This window comes from Callionymus lyra, chromosome 18 (genome assembly GCF_982586985.1).
Source record: "Callionymus lyra chromosome 18, fCalLyr1.hap1.1, whole genome shotgun sequence".
Taxonomy (NCBI): domain Eukaryota; kingdom Metazoa; phylum Chordata; class Actinopteri; order Syngnathiformes; family Callionymidae; genus Callionymus; species Callionymus lyra.
In genome coordinates, this window is record NC_141835.1 from 18,793,987 (window position 1) to 18,820,263 (window position 26,277).

At 39.9% G+C, this 26,277-nt stretch overlaps 1 protein-coding gene across 1 annotated transcript; it reads left to right on the plus strand.

The window, feature by feature from the left end:
* Window positions 1–26,277, plus strand: LOC148060841 (phospholipid phosphatase-related protein type 3-like). Its single transcript, XM_087779979.1, has 9 exons — window positions 1–680; window positions 10,922–11,025; window positions 11,106–11,291; window positions 12,930–13,059; window positions 15,859–16,054; window positions 16,138–16,195; window positions 19,936–20,109; window positions 20,346–21,164; window positions 22,602–26,277. The coding sequence occupies exons 2-9, from the start codon at window positions 10,945–10,947 to the stop codon at window positions 23,913–23,915; spliced, it is 2,958 nt and encodes a 985-aa protein (XP_087636105.1). The 5' UTR covers window positions 1–680; window positions 10,922–10,944; the 3' UTR covers window positions 23,916–26,277.

Sequence of the window (26,277 nt, forward strand, 5' to 3'; positions counted from 1 at the left end):
CAGGGTCACCGGGTGTCAGTATTTATCCAGGGGGACAGGTGTGAATCCTGAAACACTGCGCAGAAAAAAAAACCACGTGCACGACCCTATATCTAGCTGGGAGACGACTCGTTCCTCTCACGCACGCGTCCCAAAAATACAACCCTTTGTCTGCGTTGTCGCCCCGATTCAGGAATCCGGGGAAAAAAAAGTGTGTGTGTGCGTGTGTGTGTGTGGACTAGACTGTCTCCTCCCCCCACCATAAACGCGAAACACTCTCTCCTCCCCCGTCTCCTCTCCCCCGCTCCTCATGTCTTTGTGTGTGCACGCGAGGACTGCGTACCCTAAAAAAAAAAAAAACACGCCCGGATTTTATCTGTTTAAAATAGTGCTGCTTTAAAAAAAACATCCTGAGGAAAAGGGAAGAACCGGCCGGACCCACGTGAACTAGAGAAGCAAGTGGACTTTACGGCAGCATCCTCTCCATCCCTCCTCCAGCACCCGCATCTTTACGCCCGGAATACCTTTTTTTTTAAGGGGTTGCTTCTTTTTTATTATCTTTAATCCTGAATCATTTTGTCTGGATTGAAGACCCTGGGTATGGATTAACGGAGCCGCCAAACTGGAGCAGCAAGCGCGACCACGGCGGGGGGGAAGGGGGCGTCGGGACTCGGTGAATTCGCGGAGCCCCCGGGACAGAGGTGAGTGTGACGCCCCCCCGAGCTGGCAGTCCAGAACCAGGCGGTCCCGGTCAACTCCTGTGCTGGCTGAGGGGATGGGATGGGATGGGATGGGATGGGAGAGTGAGTTGGGGAGGAAGAAGCACACATGGCTTCTCCATAATTGATGAGCTCATACAAGCGTCTATTTCTGTATTTGGAGAAGGACCAGCCATGACTAGGATCGATGGACTTATTGATAATCGCAACTGATTGTTTCATTTACATCACCTTTATGTACCCTAAATAAATATAGAAAACGTGAACAGAAAATGACCATGTTGTAGTCTTGTAGTGCACTTTACCAAAATAGGTACTAGAAGTATTTATCTTGTACATTGGTAGCTTAGCGAAAAGGGTATCGGGTAATACTTCTGTAAACAAAACTATAAACTCACACTGTCACTTTAAGTTAAGTCTTATACCCTTTCAAACGGTACACTACTGTACTATTTTTAAATGTACATATACTCTTAATTCAATTGGTACAATTTGGTACAAAAAATGTTCAAACTCTAAAAAAAGGTACCTCCCCTGTGGCAAGCATTAGTTTTTAGGTACTTATTGGTACCTCTATTTTTGAGTGAGTATACCTTATGAGACCTAGATGAGTATACTTGAGTTTAAATCTGTAAACTTAAAATGTTACAATTTATCTAGAAAAAGTTGCAGATTAGTTCACTATTAGTACACTACAAGTACCTTAGTATAACTACACTCAACAGAGATGAGTACACTTGAGTATAAATCTGTTAAATCTTTTCCTTGTAGTTTCATTAAAGCACGACAGACCTCCCTGTTCTTTAGGTCATGAAACATGTGTTTTCAGTACCAATACAAGATTAAAAAATGATTAAATATGAATATATTTTTACACATCATGAGTAGAGTTGAACTGTAAATTAGTTGGTTATGGTTGTAGTGGCTATATGTAAAACAAATAAATTAATATGACTATGTTTGGATTAGTTTGAACAAAACGAAGGTCCAGACTACTAGATAGAGTTTGGACTTTTTTGTCTTGGTTCTTTAGATTGAAAACCCTCCAGACAAACCCACTATTCAGAAGCAAATGGAAAAAGTATAGTGTTGTGGTTTGAAAGAAACCCTCCAACATTCTGATTAAAAGAGTAACTGGTCCCTCAAGTACCCTTTATTTCACTTACAGCTGGTCCCCTGAATTGATGTTAGAATCTGGTGAAGTGGGAGAGACAAGTATCCATTGATGAGTGGTAACTATCCCCCACCACAGATGACACTTCTGGACAAGAACCCTTCTCATGAAAACAAAGTCTGTTCCAAGAACATGCTTGATGCCACTTAGGGTTTCTAAATGGAAAAGGGGCCAATTTGACTCTTAAGGATTTAGCTCTTTTTTTAGATTTTGCCGATAAAACACATTTTACACCCATCTTGAGTTTGTCGTTTATATTATATGATTTGTCATTTACGCCGATATATAAGTCTGCTGTGTAGGTCGATGTCATGGTTATTATATCCAAAGAGAGTCAACTGAAGTCCAGTTGACTCACTTTGGAACCACTTGGATCATATGAGTCGTGGTCCGTCTCTGAGTTTGTTGTAGTCCATATCTGAAGATAGTGGCCACAATAACTAGTAAGAAAACATGTAGTGGTCTCAGGAAAGGGTGATGTGTTAAAGGTCGGCAGTATTAGAAGAAGGCATTTGATTTAGTGTATCTATCATGATACAGATGGACATTTACAACTATGGGACAGTTAGGTCTCAGGTTGGGTTGGTCCAGTGTATGTACCCCATCTTGGGGTTCTTTAGATATTCGAAGAGTCCTGGTAGTTTTAACACTGGCTTAAGTGGTCAAGAAGTATTTTTGAGAAGAAGAGATCATCACATTGCAATATTTACTAATTGTTTATGTATTGTCTAGTACTGCAAAGTTCAGGGCAGCATACACCCAAGAAAACTACACATGAAATAAACAATGATACAGTTGGAAGTAACCAGTTTACAGAGATACATATGGGGCAAAAATTGTTTAAAAAAAAAGGGCTAACTATGTTTCACTGATTTGCATAATTATCAAATATTTAAGTGCAATGAAATGTGTACCCTAAACCAGATATCTAAACCTCTCTCTCTATCTCTCTCTCTCTCTCTCTCTCTCTATGTCACAGTACAGATTGTAATCCGGTAGGATCTGGAATTCTTCTGTTACAGATTGGAATTCCATGATTCAGTCTATTTTCAAAAACATTTTCATTCCAAATTTCTCCCATTACAATTGTAGATTGTCCTGGTAGAATTCCCATTTGTTCTAGTAGAGATTGGAATTCACTAGTAGAATCTGGAACAGATTGTAATTCCAATCTCTACTAGGACAGATAGGATTCCAGATCCTACTGGGTTCCAATCTGTACTCTGAAATATATATCAATATCTTACATATAAAGTACGTAAACATAACTCCTAAATCTTAAACAGTTTGTTTGTAATGTAGTGCTACCCCCATTTTTCCTGGATGCATTATCGTGACCATAATTTGCCTATTAATGGCTTAACAAACTGCGTTACGAGTGGTTTTTGAAATATGAATAAATGATGCTCCAAATAATGGATTTGAGAGCTATTTCAAACAAAATGTGGATTGAACTCTTACCTCGACTTGGCAAAAAATTAACCAATAGTTCACTTTCTTTTTCATGAAGTCCGCCAATTAAGTTGGCCCATTCAAAGATGAGTAATGAGTAATAAGTACATGTTTATTGTGTAGTAATATATATTTGCACATTTTATGAGTAGCTCCTGCCAGTAATTCCTAAAAATAATTAATAACCACATGTTTAAGATTATTGTTTCAGTTTGTTTGCATGTTTCCCTACTTTCTTAATTTATGGAGATGTATGAAACACTGTTTGTAAATAACCAAGTATTTAATTTAAGTTAATGAAAAGTGTTGCCTGCAGATCATTACAAAATATTTCTTTAACAGAGTATTACAATATATTTACAATTAGATAATTACAGATCTTTTGGAAATAACCTAGATTTTAGAACCATCAAAATGTTAACAGCCACTAAGAATACTTTGTTTCCTTATCATGACCTTAAAATTACCTACAATATGACAAAGTGAATGGTAGTGAACTGTGTATACAACAATATTCAGTTTAAGCTACTGTTCACTCCAGTCTGCTAACATAGATCTTTATTAGGCGCTTTTATATTTTTTCTTATTGTTTTAAAGCAGCTAATTTGCCTAAGGGACATCATAACATTCATCATGTCAGTGGCCAGATCACAGACACGCAAGCTTCTGTTTGTATGCGTGTCATTTTTCAAAAAAGCTCATTTGTTAACAAGGAGTTATGACTGCAACTGATCGTGTACTAATGTCGAGGTAATGAGTTGTCTGACCCGACACTGTGATTAAATGGAGGCAGGTATCGATTCTCCCCGCTGAACATTGCAGTGAATCAGTTCTCGCGTTATAAATTACAAATTGATTTGTTAATTTCAAAGTAGTATTGCACTGTAACATTTTGGGAGTTAGTTTGCTCGGCAGGATTCTTGAGGGTTGCATTGGAGTTTGCACTGTCTACATTGGTTTATGGATCTGGAGAAGACCTTCAACCATGTCCCTCTGAGAGTTCTGTTGGGGGTGCTATGGGAATATATCAGATACCCTGACAAGGCTATCTGTTCTCTGTATGAACGGAGTAGGAGTCTGGTCCACGTAGCAGGTATTAAGTCGGACTAATTTCCAGTGAGGTTTCGACTCTGAGGATTGGAGCCTCGTCAGCAGTTATTCGGACGCTGCACCATTCTGTAGTGGTGACGAGAGAGCTAAGCCATAAGGCTAAGCTCTCTGTATGCCGATCGATCTATGTCCCTACCCTCACCTATGGTCACGAACGGGTTCAAAATCGGCTGAAATTAGTTTTCTCTGCAGGGTGGCTTGGGCATCTGATCAGGATAACTCCAGGACACCTCGCTGGTGAGGTGTTCAGGGCATGTTGCACTGCCCCCATAAAACACTATGAATATATTCAACTTTGCTTTTCTGTAAACCCAATAATGTTTCTGCACTATACTGATCATTAAACGTCAATCAATTTATAAACAAATCCATGATATATACAACATTATAAAATGTGGTATCTATGTATGAAGTTCTATACTCTGAGTTAAAGTGAAATTTTCTTCAGAATCCTACATTCAAAAAATCTGTGACAAGATGTAGGAAATATGTACAAATATTCAAAATTATCAAAAGTTCGTTTTGGTGACTCTGAACACTAAATAAAAACTTTTTTTTTTAATGTATTTTAGGTATATATATACAGCATATCGGTAAGACATTATATAGTTGCCATTTCTCCCTTGTTCTCTTAACTAATGTAGGAACAACAAGGTTAAGATGAAAGAGTCATAGAAAGTCAATCACTTATTCTTCCTAAAAAATCTGTTTATAACTGAGGTTTCTCTCATTACGATCCTAAATGGCTCTGACCACTTCCGACAGCCCAACATTAGTATTGTCTACGTCACGATATTATCTATGGTAGTATAACACAGAATGAAAAACAACAAATACAAAATAATTAATATTGGGGATGTCTTGGTTTCCAGCACTACCGAAAGAACGAGATTGTGGATAGAGGTTTTTTTCGGTGAATGGTGTCTGAGTCGAGCAGCTCATTTATTTGGAAGGAAACTCTTTGGAGAACGACTGCTCCTCCATACAGAGGAAAGCGTTTTGTCTCCGGCTTGTATGGAAATGCCTCTCTATTCCCTCGGAGGAGCTGGAAGAGGTTTTTAAGGAGAGGAAAGAACTCATTACTGGGAATAAAAAAATGCTACAAATGTGTTAACATTGTTTGAGGAATGTTGTTGCTGGTTATGAATGATTGTTTGGATTGACCGGGATAGGAAAATGGATTAAAGATATGAGTCAGTAAGTGTAAAAGCTCCGAAGCGAGTGGGCAGGTCATTATAACTGCATTAAGAATCAATGCATACACCTACACTGCATACAGTGCTTGTTAAAACAGCTATTAAAATGTTGTCCTGTAGTTGCAACCTTAAAAACTGATTTATAGGAATGTTATAATAGTATTTTTTGATGATCCAAGTGAGACATCTTACACACAATCCAGTCCAAAGATCCCCCGCCACCGGTCCAGCCGAGGGGATTGTAGCCTCACCACAGCCTGACATACTGTTGCTGTCGTCCTCCGGCTGTAAAAACCTTCCTGCATGTCTCACTCTCAGACTACAGACATGCTCACACGCTCCTCTGGTGCACGCATGCAAACATTCTAATGCCGGAGACGTTTCGCAATCGAACCCCTCGAGGGACAAGTGCTGTAGCGGTAGATAAACAAGCCCCTCTCCTCAGTAAACGGCTCATTCTCAATACGTGTGTGTGTGCATGCGCTACATGCACGTGTGTGTTGGTTGAAGTGAGGACTAGAGTAGGTCAGTGAGACCAAACAAGGGGGAAGAATGAGACCCCAATCCCAGTAAGCCTCTTGCCTTCATGCCAGCATCCCCCCACTGTCACTCCCCCATCCCTCTTAATTTGACCATATTTATATTCCCAAATCATTGTTTCTTTTTCTGTCTTTGATCTCCACTTATCACTTCCCCTCAGTTCACTGCGTTTATTTTAACCCACATTTTCGAGCAGTTACGGAAATTAACTGTGGTTTGATGCTTTGTGGCTTCCAGAGCCTCAGGATCGCTCGCTTATCTGAGGGAAGGAAGGAATCAAAAGGAGACAGTAAAATAGGTTAAGGAAAAAGGGAGCAGAAGGATACGTGAAAATAATATTGGATTGCCGGGGAAGGAGTGTTGGATGTTCCATAAAAAACACAACTAAATATTCTGTAATAGAATATCTTTCTCCTTCATTGCTGCTATAAAATGTCCTCATCAAATTGTATTCGGATTAATGATTGTTAGCAGTGGGTACTTAGCAGTGGCTAACAAGGATATGGTGATATGATACGTATCACGATACAGAGACATGATAAGCTGGAACCAATATACTGGGTTTATTTTAAAGAATGTAATTTGAGAAAAACTGTCATAGCAGTCTAAACTCAGAATGTTGTTACATGCGTAAGATAAACTTACTGAATTCAGAGAACAGAGGGTATTTGTATTTAACAAGAGGAGAATTACAGCTGAAATCAAGGGTATATCCGATACTAACTGTAAAAAAGTATATTATAAAATACTGTCTCGACATTAACTACACCTATTTGTCATAGTTCAGCAAAAAACACATTTCTGGGTTAAAGTTTGCAACACTTAAACTTAGTTTTTACTTGTCATTCTTTGTATTTTAGTGCATTTAGTGAGGCGACCATCTCTTTGTAAATAACTTACTACGGTTGTGTATTATCAAGAATATCACAATGCAGGAACAGCAATGCAAAATATTGTGATACTGTAGTAACAAGGATATATTTGAGGCGTTGCAGAATTTACAGACCACATGACTCTTGACCAAGTCGGAAATATGTCCAAAACATTAGATTTAAAAGCTTCTGGAGTCAACTGTGTCCTCTAATTCTCAGTCATCGCTGGGATCTTTCAGGATTCCACTGACCATGATTAGCTCTAAAAGTAAGAACCAGAATTTTAAAATTGATCCTGAAAGAAACTGGCAGCCAGTGAAGAGTTTTAAGGATCGGGGAAATGTGAGTTCTTCTATTAGAGCGGGTCAAAATTCTCGCTACAAAGTTTTGTATTAACTGCAGGCGAGACAGCTCCTTCTTGTTTAGACACCAAAATAAGCTGTTAATAGTTATATTCTATCCAATTCAATCTAATCTAATCCTACAAATGAATGAAGATATGCAACATGGAATCATCAAACTATTTTTAGTTTGATCTATGTGAGTGCAGGCAGTAAGTGACTTGGCAAGAAAAAGAAATGCATTGTGACCCTAACGCGATGTCAAAGGTCTTTGCTGAGCCCTTTTGTTTGGTCAGCGACTGCTTCACACAGAGAGCAGTGACAGCTGTGGTTCACCATCCATCAAGGCACATCGTAGTTACAGTGTAAGTAAGGAAAGCATTTCTGATATCTGATCCTGCTCCCAGACTGGACGGCAACCACGGAGGTTCTGTGAAAAGGGTGTGATGAGTAAAAATGGAAATAAAGCGATGGAAAGAGTTTGAGAAATGGGGAGAAGAGATAGAAGGAGCTGCAGGGAGAGCTTTGAATATTTAACATTTTGAATTTCCTCATGGGCGTTTGGATCGGATTCACTCCTCGAGACGAGTGATAGGAAACATGTACTGACAAATATGCAGAATCTTTACATACCCATACTTCATGTTTTCGTAGATGTACTCCATTTGAGACACAATGCAGGTAATTGTTTAATAGCATTAGATTCTTTATGACTAATGCTGTTATTGAGAAGCTAAGCTTGATGTGATACCAGTTTAACACTTCCTTCACTTTACATATTATTTTATCCTCTGTGCACTTTTGTTGCTTGTCGGTTATGATGATCTAATTCCCCTTTGTGGAATTTCTACACTATATACGTACTTCTTTTTTCTTGTCCAATGATTTGTTGCAATGAATCATGGTCCTTGTTCTTAGCTATTCATTGTCAGGCTCCTCCTTACATCACTGATCTGATCCAGCCTTACACCCCAGCTCGGGCTCTGAGGTCTGTGGATCAGAATCTACTGATGGTTCCTCGCACACGGCTCAGGACCAGAGGAGAGAAATCTTTTCAGGCTGTTGCTCCTAAGCTTTGGAACAATCTTCCTCTCTCTTTGCGCTTGATGGAGTCTACTGACTCCTTTAAGAAACATCTTAAGACGTTTCTATTTGTTCAGGCTTTTCCTTGATTTTCTGGAACTCCTGTGTTGTTCTCAGTATTATCTTGATCTTTAAAGTATATACTTTTTTGAGTATTGTTTTGATTGTTAAAGCGCTTTGTGACCCTGGTCTGGAAAAGCACTATATAAATATATATTACTTACTTACTTACTTACTTTTGGACAGGGTAGTACTGTCTCAAATGAAACAAGGGTAGTACTGTCTCAAATGAAACACGGCGCTACACACTTACACTTAAATGACTCAACAGCTTCTTCTTCTACTACTTTTTAACACTGATTGCAACCAGCCTTTTTAAACTTGTCGCCGACACCCCTTTTCGCCATTAGGAACAAGTTATTAAGTTGTGTTTCATTGTTTTATCATTGATGTTGTAGTGTTTTGTGGTCAAATGAGTGTTTTCTTGAGACATTTACGCAAGTATTTTCTCCGAAGACGCTCCGTCAGTGACGTATCTTCAGTTTAGCGTCGTATCTCTAGACGTGGCATAATATACTTCACTAAGATGGCGGCCATTAAAGGGTGGAAAGCGTCCACCCATCCACTCTCAATTTTCCGACCTTTTGAGTGGGCCAATTGAGTGTGCATTGCGCATTACATTTTCGCACACTGCTCAATGTAGACGCACTTGTGCCTTAAAAATATTAAGTGTAAGTGTTTTGTGTTTTATTTGTACCTATTTGTTGAGCGTGCAGCTAGACATTTAGAGCAACTGAGAATATGTTTTGCGTGCACGTAAGTGACAGTTTGCATGTCATTTTTACTCCAGCAAAAAACAAAGATGTTTGAGCAACCAAAAATATCTTTTACGTTCAATAAATCTCACTTTGCGTACACTTTGCAACCACTTTACAAGTACTCAACTTCATCTCCCTTCTACAACTTCTACACAGGGCTTCATTTGTGCCAATGAGCCAACCAATCACAGAGAGCGGAGAGAGCTATTTTTTTTGACTGGCTGTTTGGTTTCATACGGCGACAACGTGCCGGGAAAAGTGTTGCATTCAAGTGTTTCTGATAATTAAACCGCTCTCTTTAGCCAGCAAGAAAAAGTCGAAAAAATTAAGAATTAAAAATGCCGAATGAACAATAGTTTGCACGTTTGCATCTGCCTGCTGTTCGTGAAGCTAAACAGCCAATCAGAAACAACCTTCATCCGGTCTCTGTGATTGGTTGGCTCATTGGAACAAATGAAGCACTGTGTTGAAGTTGAGCGATTGTAAAAAGAAAATCTGCGTACAGCAGTCGCAAAGCATGCAAAAAGTGAGATTTATTTTAGAATATATGATTATTATTATAATTATTATAATAAAAAAATTTGTTTGCTCAAACCACTTTATTTTTTGCTGGAGTAAAAATGACATGCCAACATATTCTCAGGTGCTCAAAATGTCCAATAACTCCACGCTCAACAAATAGGCACAAATAAAACACCATATAAGTGCAGAAGTGCACAGTTTGGGACACACCACATGTTTGTCAATCAGATCCTTTACCGTTCTGTCGTTTCTGGTCTGACGACACATGTGACCTTCACCCCAATGGGACGACGACTCTGATTGGTGGAAATGTGTTTGACAGAAAATAATTCTCTAACTTTACAATGCAATGAAAACCTTCAAGCGACCAACAGGGATTACAATATAAATAGCTGTTCTTTTTTTAAAAGGAAAAATGTTGAAATGTATGGTACACTTTTCAGCCAATCAGCATCACCGTCACATGTAGCCTAGCCACCTTTTTTTGGGGTGAAAGTTAATTTGTTCATATAAATGTTTCAAAAAGTATGTTCGTTACAAAGTGCCCTTAAATTGCTCAATTTAAGTTTCGTTCACACGTAAAAAATCTTTAAAAAATAAGTGTTAGCGATGTGTTAGCCTTTGTATTTCGGTCTGGGCATTTGATACCTCATAGCATGCAAACACAAATATCTTTTGAAAAGCTTTTATGAGTGTATGCAACTTCAACTGAGCTGTTCTTGTTTTAAGTGGAACAATGTTGTAATATTTTTTAACTGGTGAGCTTTGGATCATTTTCAGCCAATCAGCGGTGTCGTAACATGTAGCCGTGAAACATTAGTGTGAAAGTCAAGTGTGTCTTTTTGTTGAATTAAATGTTTTATATTTGCAATACAAAGTTCAGTTGAAATTCTACTCATAAAAGCTTCAAAAACAAACGTTCGCGCTGAAGTAGGAAGTGCCAGGATTGAAACATTTGGACGGACTGAACTGGTACTCACATCGGAATACAAATAGGCGAAGATGGGGCTAAAACTTTAGTCTCATTTTTTGACAACAATAGTGAATACTTACCATCTATATATTTGTATCGGTACTATGCATATGAAAGTGACTGACGTATACTGTCCCAACAGGATGTGAGTGGTCTCAATCCAAGATGGCGTCACCGAAAAGCAAAGGCAAAAAGAAGCCTCCTAAGGACAGCATCACTCTGCTGCCATGCTTTTACTTTGTAGAGGTACGCAACTTTACCCACAATTCTTCTACACAATTGACCTCACTCTGGATTGTGTGGCTGATGGGTTTGTGTTTGTCCAGCTTCCCATCGTCCTGTCTTCCTTGGTGTCTCTTTACTTCCTGGAGTTGACGGACGTATTGTCTCCGGCGATGGTGGGCTTCCGTTGCCGTGACCGCGACCTCTCCATGCCATACGTGGACACGGGGGACGAGCTCATCCCTCTGTTGATGCTGCTGAGTCTGGCCTTCGCTGGACCCGCGGCTTCTGTAAGTTCTTTCTCCGACACAACAAATCCTGATATGTTTGGTCCATTCTTGTCCAGTGACATCCAACATTTCTGCAATAAAAAATGGAAATAAACATTTTAATTATGGTTCATTGTAGCCCTATTTATGACATCAACACAATTTGCTTTTCAATAGTTGATTTGATTCATAAGGTTTTGTGTCGACAACCAATAAACGCACTTGGTCGTCTCGTTCTTTTAACAATCGCTGTCCACACTTCAGATTCCAGCGCACACACCACAGACTGGTCAATCAATACCCACAAGGCATTCTGCTACTAATCAATCAGAGGCGGTGAAACACATATACAGACATTCCTCCTACATTCATCTGTTACTCTGACTAGAAGTGATCAACACTCGATAGAGCCTTGCATCCGTTTCCTCTCGTTCACCTTTCACCTCCGCAGATCAATACAGTCTATCCATCTATCCATCCATCCATCCATCCATGTTCTTATTCTTGTTTTTATGAATCTATCGTCTGTGTTGCAGTATGCTGAAAAACAATTTCCCAAAGGAGATCTTCAGAGGGATTAATAAAGTCAAACCTTTAATAGCATGATATTATGGGTGCACTCTTAACAACACCTTGGTTACTGGTTATTAACAGGAAATAAAGACGTTATAAGAGATTAACCTTGATGCCGATATATTACAATTAGAATCTGAAACTTTATTGCCACTCTTGTTCACACAACACAGTATCTTTTAAAATATAAATATGTTTGTAACATGTATGAAAATGTCATATACATAATGAATAATAATAATACAGATAGTAAGTATTATTCTTGGAATTATGGAGATATAAATCGTATTAATATCGTTTTTTGGGTCTGGCCTGATTTTATTATTAAAACAGTGATCTTGTAAATTTTATGCACAAAAAACACAAGAAAACTCTAAAAGGGTAGTGTAAAACAAATATCACGATATCCAGTGGACAAATACCTGGTATTTAAAGAGTTTTCAGCGCATGCATTATGGACCATTAGGTTAGAGTGAAATGCCAGCAAGTGGATTGTAATGGTTCATAATAATCAAAAGTAAATTCATTTTTATTGGAAATGAACTATTTCTTTTTCCTCTTTTTAAGAAGAATCTTAAAAAACTGAAACAACAAAGAAACAAATACAAATGTTGTTCTTATTTTTGATATCCTCACCTGCGGCGTTTTTTATTTCATTGTTTTGTCATTTTGTGCTTTTTTTATTTCACTTCTTCCCATTATATTGAGATGCATTTCCTTTACTGCTTCGGTTCGACAGCAACTCACTGCAGTTGTAAATATAATGAGGCCCCTTGGGGAGTTTAACTGCCCACCGCTGTCATAGAAAATTCCTTTGGTCATTCTTTTAGACTCATATTGTATTTTTTATTCTATTCTTTCCTTTTCCTTCATGATGTTCTTCACGTCATGTCTTCAGGTGGTAGAAACTATTGGATGTTTTGTTGTGTACATGCAAACAAGTAAAATAAAGTAGCCGTTCAATGCACGATGTCAACAACAAGATTATATTGTATTCACATTTTTCACATTTTTTAGTGTCTTTTGCGATCGCTTTTTCCCCCTCCACCGGTGCAAGTCACTTACATCTCACCTCCGATTGTGCAGATCATGATGGGCGAGGGTCTGATGTACTGCATGCAGTCCAAGATGAAGACGTGTCCCAAGTCCGAGACCAGCATCAACGCAGGAGGCTGCAGCTTCAACTCCTTCCTGCGCAGAACCGTGCGCTTTGTTGGTAAGAATGTCTGAAGAATGTGTCGCGACAGTGTCTCGGATTAACAAGTAACACAGGTGTGTTCACACTTTAGTGTTGATATTATTAGTATCTGGTCCACACACTGGGTTTAAGCTGTCAAAAGTGTTTCTCAATTACTCTTCCTTTAAGGTGGTTTGTGTGTTTATCTTTCTGTGTTGCTATGTTGTTTCTTTAATGTGGTGGGTTTGTTTGTGTTTCTCTTTCTCAGTTGGTGTTTGGTTGGTGCGTGTGTTTCTCTCTGTGTGGGTGGTGGGTTTGTGTGTGATTATTTTTGTATCAGGGTGGTGTGTTAGTTTGTCCCCGTTTTGTTTTTGGGTGTTTTGTGTATGTGTTTCTCTTATGTGTTGGGGTGTTGTGTTTATGTGTTCCTTGTTAGGGTGGTGTGTTTGTGTGTGTTTCTTTTTTGTGTTGGGGTGGTGAATGAAAAAAAAAACTTTTTTTTGTTGAGGTGGTGTGTATGTGTGTTCTCTTTGTGTTGGGGTGGTGTGTATGTTTGTTTCTCTTTATTTGTTGAGGTGATGTGTATGTGTGTTCTCTTTGTGTTGGGGTGGTGTGTATGTGTTTCTCTTTATGTGTTGGGTTGGTGTGTATGTGTGTTTCTCTTTATGTGTTGGGGTGGTGTGTATGTGTGTTTCTCTTTCTGTGTTGGGGTGGTGTGTGTGTGTTTCTGTATCTATATTGGGTTGGTCTGCATGTGTGTTTCTCTTTGTGTGTTGGGGTGGTGTGTATGTGTGTTTCTGTATCTGTATTGTGTTGGTGTTTTTCTGTATCTGTATTGTGTTTGTGTGAATGTGTGTTTCTCTTTGTGTGTTGGGGTGGTGTGTATGTGTGTTTCTGTATCTATATTGTGTTGGTGTGAATGTGTGTTTCTCTTTGTGTGTTGGGGTGGTTTGTATGTGTTTTTCTGTATCTGTATTGTGTTGGAGTGTATATGTGTTTCTGTATCTGTATTGTGTTGGAGTGTATATGTGTTTCTGTATCTGTATTGGGATGGTGTGTATATGTGTTTCTGTATCTGTATTGGGATGGTGTGTATGTGTGTTTCTGTTTGTGTGTTGGGGTAGTGTGTATGTGTGTTTCTGTATCTGTATTGTGTTGGTGTGTATGTGTGTTTCTGTATCTGTATTGGGTTGGTGTGTATATGTGTTTCTGTATCTGTATTGGGATGGTGTGTATGTGTGTTTCTCTTTGTGTGTTGGGGTAGTGTGTATGTGTGTTTCTGTATCTGTATTGTGTTGGTGTGTATGTGTGTTTCTGTATCTGTATTGTGTTGGAGTGTATATGTGTTTCTGTATCTGTATTGGGATGGTGTGTATGTGTGTTTCTGTATCTGTATTGTGATGGTGTGTATATGTGTTTCTGTATCTGTATTGTGTTGGAGTGTATATGTGTTTCTGTATCTGTATTGGGATGGTGTGTATGTGTGTTTCTGTATATGTATTGGGTTGGTGTGTACATGTGTTTCTGTATCTGTATTGGGATGGTGTGTATGTGTGTTGGGGTGGTGTGTATGTGTGTTTCTGTATCTGTATTGTGTTGGTGTGTATGTGTGTTTCTGTATCTGTATTGTGTTGGAGTGTATATGTGTTTCTGTATCTGTATTGGGATGGTGTGTATGTGTGTTTCTGTATCTGTATTGTGTTGGTGTGTATATGTGTTTCTGTATCTGTATTGTGTTGGTGTGTATGTGTTTCTGTATCTGTATTGTGTTGGTGTGTATGTGTGTTTCTGTATCTGTATTGTCTTGGTGTGTATATGTGTTTCTTTATCTGTATTGGGTTGGTGTGTATATGTGTTTCTGTATCTGTATTGGGATGGTGTGTATGTGTGTTTCACTTTGTGTGTTGGGGTGGTGTGTATGTGTGTTTCTGTATCTGTATTGTGTTGGTGTGTATATGTGTTTCTGTATCTGTATTGTGTTGGTGTGTATATGTGTTTCTGTATCTGTATTGGGATGGTGTGTATGTGTGTTTCTCTTTGTGTGTTGGGGTGGTGTGTATATGTGTTTCTGTATCTGTATTGGGTTGGTGTGTATATGTGTTTCTGTATCTGTATTGTGTTGGTGTGTATATGTGTTTCTGTATCTGTATTGTGTTGGTGTGTATGTGTGTTTCTGTATCTGTATTGTGTTGGTGTGTATATGTGTTTCTGTATCTGTATTGTGTTGGAGTGTATATGTGTTTCTGTATCTGTATTGGGATGGTGTGTATGTGTGTTTCTGTATCTGTATTGGGTTGGTGTGTATATGTGTTTCTGTATCTGTATTGTGTTGGTGTGTATATGTGTATCTGTATTGGGATGGTGTGTATGTGTGTTTCTCTTTGTGCGTTGGGGTGGTGTGTATGTGTGTTTCTCTTTGTGCATTGGGGTGGTGTGTATGTGTGTTTCTCTTTGTGTGTTGACGCGGCGTGTATGTGTGTTACACTCTGTGTATATGTAGCTGCGACTCAACAGTCATTCATTGATGACTTCTTTATGCCTCAATAAACATATGTTCATTTATGTCCAATTATCTTCGTGACAGATCAATTCTGTGGTTGTGTTGTGTTGAATTCTATTGTTCTCTGCCGTAAATGGACATGTTGTGCTATAAATAACCCGAGGGCTGAATCTTAATATTCATTTAACTTGACGAGTCTAACCGTGTGTGAAAATAGCTTCCAGTCTCCTCTGGCAGTTGCAGGGAAGATTGTTTTCAAAAGCTTCTCCAAACAAGCAGGTTAAGAAGGCAGTTGAGTTACGCTCATTCACTGATCTCCCGCTCCGCTCTCACCTCAGGTGTGCACGTGTTCGGTCTCCTAGCAACAGCCTTGGTGACAGATGTCATCCAGCTGGCCACAGGTTACCACACCCCCTTCTTCCTCACCGTATGCCAGCCCAACTACACCGCCCTGGGGGCGTCATGCGACAGCAACGTCTACATCACTCAAGACATATGCATGGGCAAAGACCAGTATGCTATCTTATCCGCCAGGTGAGACGCAACAGATGTTTCGTAAATAAAACATTCGTCCACTTCCTTGTTTTTGACTTTTGACAACTTTGTTCATCGTACAGGAAAACGTTTCCGTCCCAGCATGCTACACTCTCTGGATTCGCTGCTGTCTATATCTCCGTAAGTACTTCGTATCTTTAAATCTGTTATAGCTCTTTTCAATTCAATGATAATGATTGTGTATCTTTCTTTTAATTATTATGAGTGTAGCCATGATTTCTTTTAAATAACCACCTCATTTTGAAGATGTCTGCCTCATGAAAAATCCCATTTGGGGGAAACTGTTTTGTGTTTAAATTCATGGTTCACTGATCAAACATAAATCTTTGCGAGCTCTGGATATTTGCATCCTGGAGTACTTTGTGTAGTTTTCGTGCATGAAGTGTCCAGTAACACCTTCCCACACGCCGCGACCCGGTCGTCCACATCAGCGACGACCCGGGCGAGTTTCTCATTAGCAGTCACAGTGGTGAGAGCGGAGGAGGAGAACAGCTTGTTGCCTCGTGATGATGTTGCGGGAGATACATTAACATGGCAGGGAACTTTGAGTGTCTCCTGCTTTTTTGTCGAAAGTATAAAGGTACCATGATAATCACAGTTTTTAAAGCCAAAATAACTTCAAAATGTAATTTATCTAATCTTTCACTTTTTCTGTTACTCGTTAGTTTTTAAAGTTTCTGAAAATTGGTGTTTGGCAAAGAAAATATCATTAACTTACTTGTTGATAAAGTAAGTAACTAAGTAAGTAATTGGTATTTATAGAGCGCTTTTCAAGACCAGGGTCACAAAGCGCTTAAACCATGAAAAAAAATACAATAAAATATATACTTAAAAAGGTCAAGTCAACACAGAGACAAACTTTAAAATATATACTTTATTGAATATTGTTTTGATTGTTTAAGCGCTTTGTGACCCTGGTCTAGAAAAGCGCTATACAAATAAAAATGACTTACTTACTTACTTACAAGAGTTTCAGGAAATCAAGGAAAAGCCTGCACGAACAAAAATGTCTTGAAATGTAGGCATTTGTTCATTGAAATATACAAATAATAACTAACTAACAAATATAACATTTAATAACATAAAATTGACATTCAAATGTATAATTTGAGGGAAAATGATTATAGGAAGTATAGTCAGGTTTCAGGTTATAAATCTGACTTAACGCTTTTACTTAAACAATAAATTAGTTGCAAGTTAGAAGTAGACTAGAGTGTATATGTCTGTCTGGATCATTTCTGAAGCCCTGAGCTGTTAGTTCGCTGTTATATATTCATTGCAGCTTAATTGTCTCACCAAAAACAAATGGAATTAGATTATGATTTAGCTCAGGACTTCCTCACCAGAATCAGAATCAGAAAACGTGTATTGCCAGTGATGTAAACACAGGGATTATTTTTTGGTAACAGTAAAAGCTGACAGTAAAGAATGAAAATTATTAAATAACTAAACATTAAACAATTAGTTAAGGAAAGTTAAATAAGTTACATACAAATAAAATAACATGAAATAAAAATAGTTGAGTTCTGCTGAAATCTCCATCCAAGCCTCACTGGCAGTACTGAATACAAAATAAAAATCAAGTTTGTCCTTGAAGTACCTGCAGCACTATATGAGTCCAAACTAATACCTAAGAAATACAAGCGACCATAGGAACAGATTATTCAGATCTGTAGGTTTCTGGCGGTGTGTTGCTCTCTTTCAAGTTCAGGCCAGAGCTTGAGGTAACCTCCAGCAGCGACTTTTGTTTTAATGCTGACCTGTTCAGATGCATTGTGGGAATTCGGCATAACCGGCTGACTGCAGATCAGGGTCAATTGGTCGGCTAGCTCCCTCCGTAATGCTCAGTTGCTAGGAAACCCTGTCACCGCTTTAATTAATGTTAAGGTTACCTTATTACGTCAGATTGGATGCATATTGTTTTATTTTGAAAAATGCTTCTAATATAGAACAGCTGCGATTATCATTGAGTAGGTTTCAATCGACTGGACACTGAATATTTTTGTTCACACAGGACTATTGTTCCTGCACATTATTTTCTGAAGTTTGTGAAGTTGCTCATTAAAAAAACTATTGATGAGGTATCATGATACAGTGTCTTTATTTTGACAGGCCACTAGATGGCACTCTCAGTAGGACAATAATGTCAGGTTTTAATGAATTTGTAAACCAGAGGCAACTGTTATGAATCAGAGAGTGCCATCTAGTGGCCTTTCAAAATGATACATTGTATCATGATACCTCACCAACTGTTTCATGAAGCCTCATCAACCCATCAGTAGTACTTTGATATCCACTTGTGTTATTGCAAACGTGTTTTATTTGTTATCATTTGTACCTTAAAATGAAGGAAGTACATATCTCGTCATGTACATATGTGCAATTTCCTTGTAATGATTACACTTCTGTTGTTTCTTTAAAAGGGAAAACAGTATTATAATATTTTACACATATTTATTTTTGTAAGCTATTTTCCACTTATTATTATATTATTATATTATTATTGTTGCTTTTATGGGCAGGTCACTTCAATAAAAAAAACATTTTTCTTTCCCTTGTCATCAAATATATTGTGTTTCAGATTTAATAGCAGAAAGTACATCTCAGCAAACAAAATCTAAAAGGGGGGAACTGTAGTCATTTTGTTAAAATCATTGATACTAAATCGTGTATCCAGATACTCATTTTCAAAAGTATCAATACCAGCATCAGGTGCCGATATTGCTTAATATTCATATGTGCACAAAATACAATCAAGAATATTGTTCTAATTGTTATTGCTTATTTTATTTTATTTATTTTTTTCACTACCTCAAACCTGAAACTTATCATAGTTGTACTGAACTGTTTTATATTAAGTATGTATCCGGGGTCCTGTTAATTGTTACAATGTGCATTTATGTTGTTAATATTAAAAAGATAAATGTTATCAAACACGGGAGGTGAACAGTCACATCACAGGTTTGGTCATGTCACACAGGCTAGGTTTAAAATTTTTATGTTTGAATGATAAAATGCACAAGTGTCAAACTCAAGACTCAAGACTCTGAGTCATTTTATGTGGCCCGTCGGATGGTTTGTTCAAAAGCAAAGTAGAGTAATGTTCATGTTGATATGGTGACCTATAAAGATACCAGTGTTTAATATAAGACAAGTGAGTAAGTAAGTAAGTAATGTTTTTTTGTAAAGCACCTTTCTAGACCAGGGTCACAAAGCACTTGAACAATCATAAACAATACACAGTTAAATAAAAACGTTAAAATGCCAAGACACATAAGACAAATGTGAGTTCTTCTACTAGAGCGGGTCAGAATTCTTGCTGCAGAGTTTTGTATCAACTGCAGGTGAGACAACTCCTTCTTGTTTAGACTGTTACAGTAGTCCAGCAGAGAAGACACAAACGCATGGATTACAAGCTCCAGATCATGTTGTGAGATAATCTTCCTAAGTTTAGAGATTTTTCTCAGTTGAAGGAAACAGTTTCTGGTCAGCTTTCTGCAGTGTTGAACTAGAGACATGTCTTTGTCAAATACAACACCCATTTTTCTCAGGCTCAGTTTGACAGACTGACCTAAGACACCCAAGTACTGACTCAACCCTGGAGCTTTATCCTCAAGCGCAATAACCAGAGTTTCAGTTTTGTCCACATTTAGCGGCAAAAAAAACAAAAAACAAGAAAGACTATCTGCAAACAAGAACCAGAGATTATCAACTATACAGAGACGTTCACCAATAAGGGGGGAAAAATGTTGTTTCCTATTCAGACGGTTTAGGAAATATACATTTATACATATTTTGTATATATATATATACATTTTTACCTGTTGTGTGATTTAATTTTTTGTGTTGTCCTCTCGCAGATGTATTTCAACACATGCATCAGCGGCAGCACCAAGTTGCTAAAACCGCTGTTGGTGTTTGCTTTCTCCATGGCGGCGGGGCTGGCCGGGTTGACCCAGATTACCCAGCACCGCAGTCACCCCATAGACGTGTACGTGGGATACCTGATCGGAGCCGGCATTGGAGTCTATCTGGTCAGTCATGCTTTCTTTTTTTCTACTGATTATATAGTGAGAAACTTTATTCTGAAGTGTCCAACTGGGTTGGAAACGGTGAATGACCTCCACCACTCCATATGTATTTCTGGAAGCCAGGGAGGTCGTTCACCTTGACCCAAGGTTGAGAACAAACACAAGGGTTGAGAAACTATTTCTGACTAACAGTTCTAGATGTTCATGTTGCTTACCTGATCGCCTGTTTCTCTCACTAGGCTGTGTATGCGGTGGGAAACTTCAAATCTTCAGAAGAAGATGCTCCTCCTCTTTCCAGACTGGCTTTCGCCCACCAGAAGGACACACTCAGGGTCCTCAGTCAGAGGGGTCATGACTCTCTTTATCGGAAAACCCCCAGAGTGTCTGAGAGCAGGGAGGAGCTCGGGAGCAGCATGGGATCAGGTGCCCGAAGCAAAGTACGCAGGGAAAAGGCTTCGCTGGCATCTCTGAAACGAGCAAGCGCAGACGTGGAGCTCCTGGCTACCAGGGGCCCGATGGGGAAGGAAACCATGGTTACGTTTAGCAACACTTTGCCCAGAGTTGCAAATGGCAACAGCCCCATCTCTCCATCCGATGAGCCCATCAACACACAGCGGCACATGACTTTCCATGTGCCATACGACCCCCAGAGGTCACGGCAACTGGTGTCGGAGTGGAAGCAGTGCTCAGTGGAGTTACGAAGCCAAAGCTCCAGAGATGAAGACGAGGAAAGATCCGATGGGAGAGGCGAGCGATCTGCAGCTGGGGAAGAACAGGCAATGCCGTCTTCTCTTTATCCCACAGTGCAAGCCAACAAAGGCAATGCCACCCCGACCACTGCCAGGATGGCAATGGCACCTCCGTTGGTTCATATTCCAGAGGAAGCTACCCGACCACCACCAGTGTCTCCAAAAAGCGCCAAGACTCGCGCCAAGTGGCTGGCCCTCACTGAGGGGGGTTTGACCAAAGAGCCGGGAACAGGACCAATCGCTGTGTCAACACCCAGAGTTCCCAACACACAACCAAACCAACCCCCAGGCCAGCAGAGGGTCTCTCAGGTAAGCACAGAAAAGAAACATTATTTCATTTATTTTCTGCCGCTTAATACCTTATGGAGATGGCGGGGGGGCTGGAGCCTATCCCAGTTTCTTTGGGACACACTACAGGACAGGACGCCAGTCTCTCAGGGCACACAAAGACACAACCATTCACACACACTCATACCTTTGGACAATTTCTCCCAATCAAACTGTATGTTTTTGGACTGTATGTTTTTGGAGAAAAAACATATGACACAGGGAGAACATGAACTACAATTAGATACTAAATGTAGACTTTTTAAAAAACAAAATGGTTTAAATTTTGAATCATGCCTTCAAAAACTGATAAATTGTACATGTTATGGCTACTACAAAGACACTTGTTGAAACTAGTTAACTAGAACGACCCTGTTCAGATCACCATGTTGTTTCAGAACGTACATTTTAGTTGGCAAAGGAAAATGGGAATTCTTAAGATTCTTACATGGCAAAGGGACCAACTACTCTAATATAATACTATACTATATTACACGTTAATATTGCTACTTTTTGCTATTTAACCCCCAAATTATTTTATTCTCTTAAATACAGTTGTCACTTTGACATGGAATTATGTAGTTCAAATGCTGGATTTACAATAATTTACATTAAGTCCACTGATTATAATACAATATACAGTAACAACTGTTATTAGTAAACATAGATGATTGAAAAAACATCTTACCTATACCTTTTTTGTTTTCCATTAATATCAAGTAACACAAATATTCAGATGATAAAAAATGTGGAGGCTTAGCTTAACATTAGAGTTGTTGGCTAATCTCAGCGACACGATCCTATCCAAGCTCCAGAGAAGATTGTGTCGTTGTGTACCTGAGCTAGACACCTAACCATAATGGTCCCTTAGGCGCTGCGTCACTGCCTACTCCCACCAGTGTGTGTTTGCATTAGTGAACGGATGCTTGTTGTACTTGATGAAGACGCTTTGGAGGAAAGCATCTGCTAAATGCGTGAATATAAAATCCATATGTGTCAAATACAGGTCTTGGGGCCAAGATCTGACCCATCAGGTCATTTTTTAGCGGCTAACAAGAGCTTCACACGTCTATTAAATACTAGTTTGACGCTAACCAAAATGTGAGCCTATTGACCAGAACCATTGATGTTAATGAGGTTGGCGGGAAAGCAGAGGAAGTCATGAGCGATATCAGCAACAATATGAGTCATTAGTGAGGAACAAGATGGAATGATAGAGAAGCGCTAACACGATGCCCCATTTATTTGAACCACGATATTCAGAAATCAATAATGGTTCAACCTTTGAAGACTCTAAAGACTGTAATGTACAGTTTCCCTTGCATGCTGGGATTTGACTCCCAGCTGGCGGTTCCTAACAAGCCGCCATCAGGTTGAATCATGTTGGATATGAAGTGATTTACTGTGTTCTCTCTGCAGGTGATGGCCATGTCGAAGCAGCAGAGCCTCATGACCTCCACTGCTAAGACCTCAGAGGGCGGCTCGTCTTCTGGCGGAGGCTCCACCTGCTCTGAGTCCCCGTACTACAAGATCCCGTCGGACCGAGACAGCTGCACTGGCAGCAACCCGGGCAGCATCGCCGGCAGCGGCAGCATCGTCACCATCGACGCCCACGCCCCCCACCACCCGGTGGTGCGCGTGTCCGCCGCCAACGGCAAACCGTGGGAGTGGAGGAACACCATCAGTGGACACCTGATGAGCGGAGATGTCGACAAGCAGAGAATGGCGCTGACGCGGCAGGATAACGTGGCACAGTATCGGGACTACCGGACCCTCCCGCTCAAGTCCGACTCCGTCTGCTCGTCCTCAGCGGGCGGGGATGTAGGAGCAGACCTACCACCTCCTCCGCCCCCAACGTCCTCCTCCCCTCTCCCGCCGCCGCCTCCGCTTTCTTCCTCCCCGCTTCCCCATCACCATCCTCAGTCGTCTTCGTCCCCGTTGCCACCACCACCTCACCCAAGCTCCTCGCCAATACCTCCTGCTCACTCCTCCCTACTGCCCCCACCTCCTCCTCATTCTTCCACCTCCCATATGCCTCCACCTCCTTCTCCCTCCTCCTCCCACATGCCTCCTCCTCCTCCCCACTCATCCTCCCATATGCCACCTCCTCCCCACTCCTCTTCCTCACATATGCCACCTCCTCCCCACTCCTCTTCCTCCCATATGCCACCTCCTCCCCACTCCTCTTCCTCACATATGCCACCTCCTCCCCACTCCTCATCCTCCCACATGCCTCCTCCACCTCCTCCTCACCCTTCTTCCTCCCACATGCTTCCCCCTCCCCACTCTTCCCAATCCTCCCACATGCCGCCCCCTCCTCACCCTTCCCATTTGCTTCCACCACATTCATCCTCCACTCACATGCCTCCCCCTCCTCACCCCGCCTCCCACATTTACACACAGTCGTCCCAAATGATTCCACACCCCTCCTCGCAAATGCCCCCACCTCCTCACCTCCTACAAATTCCTCCGCCGTCACAACTCTCCACCGGCACCATGCTCCCACCGCCTCGCCCATCTTCCTCCACGCTCCCGCGGCCTCCCAACTCCTCCACAATGGCCCCCTACCCCACCATGCTCCCGCCTTCCCGTCACCCCGACTTGCTGATGGACGGTCACGGCCAGATGATGTCGCGCTCGTCCACCTTGCCCCGCCGGCCATCCGGATCCGCTCGCAGCCATGCGGAGCAGGAGCACTACTACAAGGCTCTCCAGAACGAGAGGATGTTGTAGAACAAGAAAGTGACGATCGTGCCTCAGAAGAGTCGACACAAGCTGTGGAATTTGCTGTTTTTTTTTCTCAGACAATGAACATTCTGGGTTTCTTTTAATCCCTTCCTCTCATCAGTCACCAAACACATTTGTTTTTGAGTGAGATATGAGTAAAACCATCACTGAGGGACTGATATCAAGCAGTCTAGAACTTGTGCTCCTTCCTTTGAGTGATCAAGAGAGCAACACATTTAGAATGCTTACTAAAATAGTGCAGCAGACTGAGCTGTTTACTATATTATGAGCTCTGAAGCTAATGGATGATAGATCAGAGAACGCAGGCGAATGGAGTCTTAAATCCATCTAAGGAACTCATGGTTGCCGCTGAGCGTTTGGGTCACCGGGGACGACTTTGGCGACAAATATGGAGGAGCTGCTCTTGGAGGAATCATGCACAGTTTGCTACTGAATTGATAATTGTTGTTAAGAGAAGAGACTTTGAAGGCAAAGAGACTTGTCCCACGGTGGTGAGTAGGAGCCTCGAGATGATCTAAGGCCTCAGAGCAGCAGACAGTTTACTCTTTATCGCTACATCCAAGCAAATCTTCTTTATCCAAAGAAAACTGATTTTGTAACATATGAGAGTTGAGCTGAAAGGGAAGTGTGTCCGGTTTTACTGATGGCATTTTTCATTTAGAATAGAAAGTAAAACAGGTTTACAAATCATTGTAAAATCTATTTTCAATCCCAACCACCACTTTATTATTTACTCTATTAAATTTGGTCATAACTGAAAGCAGGGATTCCCAGCCATCTTTCCACTAAACACCGGTTTAATGTCTACACTTCTTTCACAAACTTAACATCAGGTTAAAACTGCAGAAATAAAATATTACGACTGCCGTTAAATGCATGAAAAATACCTCTCAACATAACGTTTACTCAGCAGGAGCCCTGGACTGATTTCACTGCAAGAAATAAGTCCCATATTAAGTTTGTGCTTTCCTCTTTTTACTCATTTCGAGGCTTAATTTTGGATAAAACATGACCAAAACAAGTGTCCTGTTTTGTGACAAGTCACTTGTTAATGTTACTTCAAAAATACAGCCTTAAAAAAACACCTTTCAGACCGTATTCATTAATACAACAGACATTATATAAACTGTTTTCCTTTCCGCGTTACCAAATGTCCCACAGACTAGCACCAGGATCCAAAGGTTTTGGGAACACTGACTTAAAGGAATGCTACATCATCATGCGTTGTAGTTGGTGTCGTTACGATTGACTTGTGGTATAGAGCCGGTGATTGAAACATAATTCAAAGTATTTTTTCGCACCAATAGCCAGTAATATTAATTCTTCCCCAATAGAAAGCACAAATAAATGTGATGTTAAGATGATCTTGATCGTGATCTTTCCTTCAGCTCAACTACAATTAAACAACCGTCACTTTTCTGCCATTTATAATCATCTTCATTTACTGTATTTTCTGAATTTCATCAAATCCACCATTCTGGTAAATACACTGAAATGTAAAAATGTATTTTTAATTTGTATGTTTTTCTATGTGTAATTTTGTTATTTATACTCACTTTGCACACTTGTATTTCTCCTTAAATATGATAAATCTGATTATTTTTAAGAAAACAATGAATCATAATAGAACATCTGTTAAATAAACATTCACAAATTCAGGTAGGTTGCAAACCTATTGGTGAAATATAAATTATAAATGACATCATCAAGTAAAGTAGTTGAGCCTTATTAAATTGTTTTTGTATAGAAAACATCCAAAAAGAGTGTAAAATATTCTTAACTATATGATTCAAATGATGTTCTGTTCCAGATGTATTTTATTTGTTTTATCCTTCCATGTCAGCTTGACACATTCGACAATATCACATGTATATCAACCAAAACGAATGAAATGGAGCCTTTAAGACAGTGATGGCATTTACTTTTTCGTCATGAATTCCTCACATTTTATACCAAACAACAGAAATGTATAAGCAATAGATGAAGCTAACATGACTCCATGTAAAAAAAAAAAAGAAGTATCGCTGCAGCTCACCTCCCACACTTTTCCATGACAAGTGCTTTATTTTCTATTTGAAGGAAGCGACACATGTTTCTTTGTTACCTTGTTTTGTAAAAGAAAACATAAGGACAATGGCTAAAAGAGTGTTCCGTAGCGAGCCTTCACTCGTAGATAAATGTTCAGTGCTGCATGTGCGTATGAGCGTGATATTTGGGATTCTGAGTGTACAAAGTTACTGCTATTATTAATACTGTCGTTATTTTGTAGTCCCTTTTTTTAATGGGCTCATGTTTTTATATCTGTGGTGATGTGTAATATTATTAATCTCATTTAATAAATAAGGTG

Bases quoted from the DNA above. Each gene is read 5' to 3' on its own strand.
- LOC148060841 (XM_087779979.1), top strand. From the start codon at position 10,945: ATGGCGTCACCGAAAAGCAAAGGCAAAAAGAAGCCTCCTAAGGACAGC. The intron at 11,292-12,929 runs GTAAGTTCTTTC...CCGATTGTGCAG, and splicing joins TCGCTGGACCCGCGGCTTCT to ATCATGATGGGCGAGGGTCT. The intron at 16,055-16,137 runs GTGAGACGCAAC...TTCATCGTACAG, and splicing joins TATGCTATCTTATCCGCCAG to GAAAACGTTTCCGTCCCAGC.